Genomic DNA, 11,411 nt, shown 5'->3' with positions numbered 1-11,411 from the left:
TGGACCACCATATTATTTGCCATTTTTAGTAATCAACATTGGCCAATTTTGTTCTCAGAAACTTGGCAAATGCTGCTAAGTGCATTAGAATTTTATTTTTTACCCATAAGTTTATTTTTCCTTATTTTATATTTAGTCCATGCCATTACTATATACTTTATATAGGTACACTGCAGTGCAGGCACAAACTTCCAAACGATTGGAGAAACAGGCCATATTTTATCTGACGGAGGATAAAAAGATCGGCATCATATATCAGTCATTGGCTGTTTGGATCAACGTTGGTCAGGCATATTAGTCGACCACTACTGCACACACATGTCTGAATCACGAGTTCCATCATCAATAAATATTAGGAAGCACATTCCACATTCGTCCAGCTCACCTTCTCTGATGAGCTTGCATGTCCTGGATCATGCACAGACTTCACTTTTCCATCACAGGTTTTTCTCTTGGTCTCTTCAGTCAACAAAATGTCCTCTGTGATTTTGCACCTAATCTCTTTTTTTTGCCGATGAACGGTTTGCCTCTTGTGGTGTGGCCTTTATATGTCTGGTCTCTAAGTTGTCTGTGGATTTAAGTAATCGTTCTTCCTTTGGAAATGTTTAACTGTTGCATTTGTCCAACTTGGTCAATGTATGTCTTATATTGGCACACATTCCTCACCATCAATATTGCTTTGATTCCCCTCTACCGAGTCTGGACTTTTCATATTTTTGTCAATGAAGGCAAATTGCATAAGAGTAACCCAAGGCTAAAACTAATAGAGGCAGTTCATGTTAAAACAATTATGTTGTTCAATTAAAGCAATTAAGCAAGAGGTGGCAATACAGCAGATAAGAGTTAAAGAGAAATTCTCTCGTGCTGAGGCAGGACTGGGCAGGAGAAACGGTCTGACAAACAAGAAAATGGAAATGAGCAATGGGGGCTTTGAAAAGGAGAGAAAAAGGAAGAAATAAAGAATAAAGAGGAGGCAGTAAAACAAAAATAAGGAATGGCATTGGCTGTAAAACACCACCGGCATCCAACCAATGTTTAAATGGTCAAAATAAAGCGTAAAATCTGGGCAGCAAGAATTACCTGTGAGTCATAGCCAATATTTTTGCTCATCTGTTAAAATAAGTTCAAACAAATGGTGGCATGAGCAACGTTTTCAGCTCATCTATATGCACATTAAACCTTTCTACCATTTTCCTTTGATTTTAAAGCAAAAAGGGATTTAGCCTTGCCATTCCAACATTTCTCATATGGTCTGTGCTACTGTACCAGCTCATGTGTGAAAGGTGTCTGAAGCAGAAATCATTATCATACTTCAGACAGGCGAGTGTTTCCACTGTGTTTTTCAGGTGGGCGATCAGACATGATGCACAGCCTGTTGTATAGGCAATTCACAAGGTGCACACGTGTTACGTGGTCGTCCGACAACAAAGTGTCGGCTGATTGTCAGTACTCCACACGGAGCTACTTTGGCAGGGGAGCCATGTTCCATGTCAGGGATCAAAGCAAACAGTGGAGACAATTTATGCTGTGCAGTGTGTGTGACCATCACTCTGAAGGCGAGGGTGGAGCGAGCGAGGTGAGAAAACAAGTTACTGTTGTTAGGATGTCTTCGACTCTTTCAAGTCACCTTCAAATCACATTTTGTCAAGTCAGGTTTCACATGAGTAGAGAAAGAGGTTTAGACGTTATGTGTCTCTCATGTGAATGACCCGACACAGAGACAGGTTTGAAGGGAAGAGTTTTAAATTTACAAATTATTCACTTACTAGGATGATTTGTGACATAAAAAAAAAAAAAAAAAAAAAAACTGCAAATCTCATGAATGAATTTGTGTTTTCGTGGCAAAAATATGTTCTTAATTAAAAGGTAAATTCATTGCCCTTCAGGATGGAAATCTGGTAAGTGAAGTGGAATAAGAGAATATTGAGAAATGCACAGTGTAAGGGAAATTTCATGTGTGTGTGTGTGTGTGTGAAGTAGAGATCTGATGGGATGTGACAAGTATAATCTGATAGATTTGGTGAATTTAATAGAGAAAATATAAAAATCTTAAGAATATTTCTACAGCATTGCCTCAGGACTTTATCAGTGCCTGTGTAATGAAACACATACTTAATGGGTTTGTTTAAAATGGCCTAATGGTGTTCTTGGTCTGTGTCCAAAGATTCTCAGAGAGGCAATGCAGGAATAATTTAGACTAGATTTAACTTTGGGCAGTAAATTTTTGTCAAGGGCACTGATCTCATTAGAATTTTTTTTCCCCTGTGCCATAGACTGGCGTTGCTTTTTTGTGCTTTGGCTTTTTGACTCACACGTGTTTCTTTGATTGTGATTCACTGCAATCAACTGCGCGAGGGAACTTGGCACTATGAACACAGATCAGTGATGAGACTCGTTGCACCTGTCAGGGCTGACCAGATCAGGTAATGAGGAAAGTCCCTCAGGATGTTAACGAAGCCATTAAGCACTCATGTGTGAAACAGCCAGGAAGCCGGTGTTTTAAATGCTAGCAGCCAAATTAAAATTCACTTCACATGGTCCTGAAATGTAAATATCCTGCTTTTTCTGCCTCCTTCTCTGTGCTCTAATCGGCTTTGAAAAGACGGTGCAAAAGTGCATAGGAATAATGCTTGTGCTCTGTGATAAAACAGGCTGCTTTTATTATAAACCTACAATAGTCAAACCATGTTTGAAATAGAACTCAAATATAATCTCCGGCGCATTTTGTTCTCCACACTGAGAATAAATGATTCTCCTTCAGAACACAGTGTGCACACAACAGTTTTCTCAGACAAGTGTCTTGTCGTATTCTGTTTTATTATCCTGAGGACAACAATGGCATGTCTGGAAATCGTAGGCTGATCGAAAAAAGAAAGTAGTCCCTGTTCATCTGCCTGATGTAGCTTACTGTTTATATGGACATGCTCAGAAATGGAGGATATGAAGCAAAGTTGTGGGTGAGCTCTATGGACAGCACTCAGCTCATGTGTATTGGGAAGATGAAATTGACTGATCCTGCTATGACCGTTCTCATTGAGGCCTTGATCATCAGCGGAGGTCTGCTATGGTGCCATGTGATATACTGTAAATGTCATTATTCACCCTTTTGTGCGCCAACCCCTGTACAACCCATTGTTCGAAGGACATACAAACGGGGGGGGTCAAAATTGCCACGACTGGAACAGAAGAGACTGCATCAGTCCTGCATGGAACACATCATGCAAGACTGAGGAGCACACCTTAATTTCAGTATGAATGAAACCACGTTGTGTGTGTGCATGCACAAATGCGTAGCTATCAAATGAAAAATCCAAACTCTACAAGAATCAAGCCGAACAATGCCGAACTGTAGATCAGTTAAAAAGACTTGGGTTAATCTCCAACAATTACCAGGGAAATGTCTAAAATCTCAATACTTAACCAGGGAGTCTGGTATATTTATCGGCATCACAAATCCTGCCGCTGTATTTTCAGTCCAGTGACTGCTATATTGTCATGGAAACACGACCTAAATCGTGCCGTAGAGTAGAGTCAAACATGTTGATTTACACATGCAGGAATGTGCAGTGGCATTTTAGGAGACAGGGGCTCGGGTGATTGTTAGTGTGGCAAATCTTGAACTAAGAAACATCTCAATTTCAAGAATCATGCAATCGTGCAGATGCGTAATGATTCAGTATGGGACACGTAATAAATAAAGCATCAAATTTGAAAAAATAAATGAATGACAATGATTTCAAAGGAACACCTTAAACTGGTCAGAGGGCAAAACGGCAGGTGCTTGAGCGCTACCTGGAATCAATATGTACACCTGCAAGGGAATGTGCTTGTTGCTTGTACTTTTCACTCAAATGTGTTAAAATGAGGAGAGTCGACCTGCAGCGACTCAAATTTAGATGCTAAGAAATGCAGATTTTCACTCAGAAGTTATCAGTTAATGTCCCTCAGTTGACTGCTCTTTCACAGTCATTGCTCTCTGCTAATCCTCATGAGTGGCTCTCTACTACTACACACAACCTGAGGGGAATAATCTCCCTCCTCCTCCTCCTCCTCCTTATATACCACCCGCAAAGTTGGGGAGTGTGGATAAAACCGACCGCCCCGGGGATTTCAATTCTGATGCACTGCGATTGGTCTTGTTCCAGGGGATGAGAAAGTTGTCGCGGACACGGTGAAGTTAATTTCCAATTGAGTGCCTCCTGTCCCAGAAAGTAGCCAGAGGTGTCCCATATGATGTCACCTGCACCTCCCCTTCATTTGTCTACATTAACTTTGCATGTGTGGTCCGTCCAATAATAAGTGGGGCAGATTTATATTTAGCCTCGCCTGCAATGACTTTGAGAAACAGGGTGACTATTCGGACCTCTTTCACTCACTCTGCTCGAGGGTCTTTGTTAGCCTCGATAACAAAAATGTTAGCATTATATTTGAATGTGCAGTCATTTCTGCCACTAGAGGGGCTCTCTCAATCAAAACAATGACAAAGGACCTGGTTTTGAGGACCCTGGGGAGCCGCGTGTCCCCTGTGTTTTTGTGTTTAACAGGGAGAGTAACAGAACACACCGTGAATGGCAAATGTGACAAATGGAAGAAGTGACAAATGGACTCAAATGAAAAAAAATATCAAATATTCCCCTCCTTACTTTTGTTTCATAGAGGGCTTGCTCCGGAAAGTTATAGCAGAGACGGTAAAGAGGAAGGATTATGGATTTTTAATGGATTTGCAGTGTTTTGGCAAATGTAACTATACGCAACAAAATAAATAGCATTAATATGGTTGTATTACACAGGGATGGACAATATATCAATATTATATATTCTATTATTATATATATATATTAATATTATCTATATTGTGACAATTTATTGTCCTAAATTTTGGATATCAGCATGATATCTGTGATGACTCTTCCTCAAACCAAAAAACAGTAATCGATTAAAAACTGATTAATTGTTTCAGCCATCAAATGAATTATAAATACCGAGCTGCCTGGAGAATCTGTTATTAAATGGATTGCAGTGCTTTACTTCCTGTCTGTCAGTGATGTTTACTGCTTTTTATAAAAGACAAAACATCCTAGTTTCATAATGCCTCTGGCGAAATTCACTCATTTCTACAGGGTGGGGGGCAGAAGTAATGGCTCTGTCAAAGAGTTATATATGACGCTGAAGTCAAACTCTTGTTCTAATTATGTTAAGCATAAAGCAACTACGTGCCTGTCGAAACTGCATGGCAATAATGTGGCTGAGATTAAACAATGCCTCTCCATTTTAGTACGGACTTTGAAGCTACTTGCCGCAGTAAACACGGACCTTGATATTAATTGCACCCTCAGTTGTTAAAATCAATCTCAATTGCACTCCACCACTTTTGCGATCCAGCGTCGCTGCCTCGCTGTTCGTTTTAGAGACTTTAAATCCAACGTGTGGTGCTTTAACTCCACGGGGTGAGTCAATTGGTTCGGCAGCAGGTTTGCGACCGTAAAAATTAAAAGGTCCCCTTCAAAGAGCTCCTAATGAAAATGACAGCCTCAAGCCCCCAAATGACCACCACACAAAGAATGTGAACATAAAAGTGTATGTGGAGGGCCTTGAGGGTATTGAAGGCGTTTACACTTGGCCTTCAGTGTTGCTGTTTTACTGACACTCATCACTTAATATTGATTCTCACATAAAATGCAATTCAGTGGAATTTGAAAAGACTTAAAAGTAAAAGTTACTCTCCTCATATTTCACTCATGGGCTATTCTCGTATCACCTGATTGAAACGTCAGACAATGAGAATAAGAGACACTGGACTTGCTCGCGGAAGATAGTGAAAATAAAACCACTGCTGTGCTAACACAGCGGCCTCCTGGAAACAAAGGAGGGTGTTGTGTTTTTTCCACACTGTGCTGTTGTCCAGGGCCGACACTGCCTTGCTCCGCTGCAGCAGTAGCAGCTGCAATTCTCAGACAAACGCTTGTGTTCTGCTCGCATGGTAGAAAAAGCCCACTCACTCACATACAATCATACAGTAGACTCTGTCTTTGAAGCGGCAGCCTGGGAGAAAAGAACATGTCACTTTCACTTTGTGCTGTTGTGTTGTTTGCTGATGGTTTTTCGGCAAAAATGACAGAATTTTCTCTGCAACATCACTTTTGCCGTGAACACAACTGCAAAGTATTTATATGTTCATTTCCATTAAAAGCTGAACCATAATGTGTGTTGTTGAATTTCAGTTTTCAATTTCATTTTGTGGGTACACACAAAACTGTGTGAAATCATATTACCCAGGTATAAGAGGTTAAAGGGATAGTTTGGGTTTTTGAAGTGGGGGTGTATATGCTATATTGTAAAATGATTTATGTAAAAGTAGTGGAAAAGCTGAATGGTAAACGGTATTTATGTAGCACTTTTCTTGTCGTGATGTCCACTCAAAGCTACTTTACACTCAATTTTTGCCATACACTCACACATTCATACTGTGCATCTGTGTGCTGTGGTTTTCTTTCCTTCCGATTACCCATTCACACACTGCAGGCACATTGCCCAGGGATACATCAAACAACATGTTGACTAGCGGAGGTAGAAATCGAACCCTCAACCTTCCAGATGAAAGATGACTTGCTGTGCCGCATCAGCACAAATGACTTGTTAATAGCTCACTTTAATGTGGTAAAAGACTGTACTGGAGTGTTCTGTATCAATGAGAATTCAAGGTAGTGAATTGAGTATTGAGCTCAGAAAAGTGTTATTGTATAATCATATTACCACTGAAAATGTGCTATTCAAAATATAGCATGTCATTTGGATGGTTTTTTTTTTTTTTCCTCAGATAGTCCTTCAGATGGTGTCTTCCTCAGAAGTTATTTTGTTAGTTTGTGTTTAACCACAGTTGGTGTCCTTACTACCTTTGGGCATTTTTTTAAAAATATTGTCATATATTCTCTGCTGTTCCTCTTCATATCAAAAATGTTGATGTGTCACTCTTCAAACAGGCAGTGTGCTGAATGTTGTCTATGTAAATCACCTTCATACCAAGGTAAATCAAAAAAAAACTAAGCTATCCCTTTAATTACATTAGCTAATTTGATGTGACATGATTTAAACTGAATGTATTATGTTGTAATTTTCTTTTTACAATTCTTAATGTGCATACTTTGGTACTGGAGCATTTAGAAACTCTTTTTTTTCCATTAAACGAGACAAAAACTGGACATAGCAGAGTGTCTAGCACTATATTTTTAAACCAAAAGAAAGAGGAGGAGGCAATATCCAGCTGGTGAGGAAGCTAATTTGGGGTCATGATAAAATTGCTTGTTGGCAAAAGTTGCCAACGCTATGATATTTAAGTGGATGTTGTAGGTATTTTGGGGTATGTAAGTCTACTTTTCTAACACATATACACACAAATGCACATTAATATTGAGGATGCACCATCTAAAGCTTTTGTTCCTGCACAGTGCGGAGCTGTTCTCCTGCTGCTGGACACCTTTGTGTCCTGCGGTGACTAAGTGCCAAGGCTGCAGGTCTGCATAATTCTCTGCCACCATATGTGGACAAAGAGAGGTGGCAGTGGGTGAGGAGATAGATGGGGGAGGGAAGGTGATGGACACAGCAAGCTTGGCACATACACAGCCTGCATCCACCTGGTGTTAGTTACCATTGTCTCGCACACCATTTTCCTGGCACTGTGTTTGATTGCATTGGCGCTTTAGGGTGAGGATTTGGCACGGAGTGGGTTTTATGTCCATGACAACAATAGGCCACAGACAGCGGAGGTGGCTGTTTGTATTGTGCATTGTGGTACAGGATTGTCTAAAGCAGGTTCACTGTGCATTGTGCACTGCTTCTGGAAAGGATCTGAGTTTTCGAAAAGGGCACCTGAGTCACACTGCTGTGTTTGGCTAATCAATTTGGTGTCCTCTCTGGGTTCTCATACAACATGATGTTGAAAAAAAAAAAAAAAGTCTAGTAGGCCTATGTACAAATAATACATGACATGGTGTTCCTTCAAAGATTCTGTTCCTCCCCCATCCACCTGCACACAGGACAATGCATTTGGACAGTCTAAACAAAGCGATATCATCACCTAACATAACCACAATTCAAAGCTTTACCTTAAACTTTTCTGCCTCATTATGACCTGGTTTTGGTCTCCATGAGGACTACTGGTCCCAAGAAGGTCAGTGTTTATGCCAAAAAAGGTCCTATAGAGGTAGTAAATAAGTAAGGCCATCCGATGTACAGTATCAACAGTATAACTGAGTAGAGAATGTATTTTATTCCCCCGTTCCTTATTTTCTTATCAGGAAGTTGGCAACCCTAAATAGCATTAGTGATTACAACTTTCTATATCAATCAAAAACGCTTAAATCATCTTTTAGTAGTTATCAATGATGGATTCAATATGGCCTAAAAGGAAAAATGTATTTCATTTCAGTTTTGTGAGCGTACAGTACAACAGCAGAGCACTGCTGCATCCCTCTGTGCACAGCTGAATGATGAATGATGAATACATTTGATAATTCATCGCCAAATACTCTGGGTTACTTCAGCAGACACAGACTGCAGAACATCTCTGCATCTTTGACTGACAGTTGACCAGAAATATTCAGGCTGGCTTATTAAAAACCAGGAAGTGACCCATTGACACGGCAATGTTTTTTATAGCACACAGCGATAAAAATACACAGATTACCTCTAATTTGCGGGGGGAAAAGGTTTTTCATTGCAAGCACGCCCAAACACCCAAATTCATGACCGGGATGCCCTGCACAGTGCAGGGAACAAGCTCCCGTCCTGGCAGATTATCTGGTGTGAATGTTTGGGAATGATAATGAGATCAAAACACCTCACTAAGCTGGGAAGAGAGGGTGGGGACCGGAGAGGGAGAGCGAGCAGGGGAGCGGGGGTGAGCGATAGCTGCGATAAATTGCAGAAGCAGAACCACTTGAGCATAAAATTAGATTTTACAAATGTGTTGTTACCTGACAGTCCACTGACAGAGGAGATATCACAACATTATAGGGCTGCAAGTGCGCTACTAATCGTATCAAATAAATAAGAATGCCTCTCAGCTGTGATGGAGCTCGGTGGAGATTCAATGTGGACAGTGAGTTAGAGGGAGAAATAACATAATTAAAACATCCTTTCTCATTATGGACCAAATTCAATTTATATGATAATATATTAGGCTGTGTACACAACTATGCATTTGTCTGTGCAATGTTGTGACACCTAAAACGTTGGTGTCAAAGATTTTGAAGAGTAGCTGTTTTCGGTGACACGTCAAGTTTGTCATATTTGAGCGTTCAAGACTTCACACGAAGACATTGTCTCCATAGCAGTGATGCAAATATGTGTACCTTAGATTCCTGAAGACTTATGGGGATTCTGTTACTAGATACACAAGTGTCTTTCTACAAAATGGATCGCAACAATAATGAGACAATCATTTGGTGGTTACAATGTTATGGTAAATACATAAATCATTAAGACATGAATGAGTCAGTCTGAGTGATGAATGGAAGTCAGCTTAGCAGACACATCACTGGGTCTGTGTGTGTGTGTGTGTGTGTGTGTGTGTGAAAGAGAGAGAAAGATAAAGTTACTGAGGCTAGACAATACTCTGTATATGAATGAGCATCATAATACACATGTGGGCAAAACATACACTATGTCATCCCATATTCCAGCAAGTTTCAGCTTGATATTTCCAGTGGATAATGATGGTGATACTGTGGAAAAAGTCTCAGTCGTGTTGTGTAAGCAAACGTGTGTGACTTCCATATTCATTTTTTATTATCTTTATTAAGATGCATCGAGAAAATATGTGCACTGAACATAAATATAGATGAATATGCGATTCAAAGCTGGTCTAACGTAAACTGACATAAGTGACCTTTTTCACTGCAGCCATTTTTGACATGAAATAGGAACACACGCTATGTATTCTTCCAATGGCATCAAATTATCATTCCATTTAGGTTTGAGTAGCGGTCACACGACATACTTAATATTTAAGCTTGTAGAAGTTTAAATGTTCATTTTTTAATACTTCATACATATTTCCTACATTTTTTCCTTGTATTCTAATAAATAATTGGAAAAGAGATTGAGAAATTACTATATACGATCATTACAACATTATTGCAGTATTATTGTTACAGTAACAATAATACCATCAATAATTAGCATTTTCTCTTGTCACATAGTTTATTGCTGTAACTTGCAGCAGCTGGTTTCATGTTTGTTTCTTTCTTTTTGTTTTTTTCTTTTTCATATTTCCCACTAGGTTTTAAGTATAGCATTTCTTTGTGTTAACATTCTCAAATCTATACCAGATGCCACTTGTGCACACTATAAGAGGATTTCAGCCCATCTGCATGTGTTTGAGAAACTGTATATTAAGATCAGACAGACTGTCTTAGTCTGGGTTTATGAGTTTAAGTAAATTAGTTTACTGTTTTTGTGCATCTACCAAGTGCTGACGTCAGTTTTTACCAAAAATCAAATAAGCAACCAAAGGATTAGACGTAGACTTTATCACTCAAGTGATGTAACTTGAAATGTGACTTTCCTATTGTTGGCAACATTGTGGGGATTCTGAAAAAAGAAAAACGAAGCGGGGGAAGAAACAATCTAAGGACTTATTGTTCTGATTTTGTCCATTTACATGCATTATCATTGTACAAAGTCCCTGATGTAACTCATATTGTGACATGGCCCATTTAATCCTTTAAGCTTCACCATTCTTTAGCTTGTGCACTGCTTGTGATGTATGCAATGTAAGCACCCTCATTACAATAAGACACTAAGACGGCATTTTACAGCATGAACAAACTGCTTATGATCCTAATATACTTTTAATCCCATGTAAACACAAGTATAGTGGAATCATATGGTGTAATAATTGAGAGCAAATCAAAATGTAAGATGTCTGAGGTAGTGAATTTGTGTTATTTATACATATATGATGAATACTGATAGCATATGATAGCCATATGCTATCAGTAAGACTTGATGCTACTACAGTATGGCACTCATAAGCGCAGATGTGTTACTTATATATTCAAGACGCATTAGTCATTCACACAGGCAGTAGTCATTTTTTTGCTGAGAGATTTTTCTATAATTGTTCTACTGTATATCACATTAACATATTGCACACTTAATCCATATGGATTGGACTGGATGTGTGTAAGAGTCTTATTGTTCCTGTGCATGCATCATAGCTCTTCTCTTCCTCTATACTTGGATATTAAAGGCACAGTGCTGGAGCTGAATGATTCCGGGGATACATGACGTACTGCAAATGGGATTTGACTTGCAATGCATTTTAAAAATCAAATGTCACAACACATAATGTGGTGTGTGTTATAGAATTCAAAACACCTAAATCACACATACACTGTATAAACCTGGGG

General features: G+C 39.3%; 1 protein-coding gene across 1 annotated transcript in view; it reads left to right on the top strand.

Moving 5' to 3' along the window:
• The first annotated feature begins 2,921 nt into the window (after positions 1–2,921).
• Positions 2,922–11,411, top strand: part of LOC122774707 (glutamate receptor ionotropic, kainate 3) — an 80,435-nt gene continuing 71,945 nt past the window's right edge. The window contains exon 1 of the mRNA XM_044034185.1: positions 2,922–3,057. Within this exon, the coding sequence (XP_043890120.1) occupies positions 2,922–3,057 (136 nt within the window). The remainder of the gene's footprint in view (positions 3,058–11,411) is intronic.

This window comes from Solea senegalensis, linkage group LG9 (assembly GCF_019176455.1).
Source record: "Solea senegalensis isolate Sse05_10M linkage group LG9, IFAPA_SoseM_1, whole genome shotgun sequence".
Taxonomy (NCBI): Eukaryota; Metazoa; Chordata; class Actinopteri; order Pleuronectiformes; family Soleidae; genus Solea; species Solea senegalensis.
This window is presented reverse-complemented; position numbering and strand designations above follow the sequence as displayed.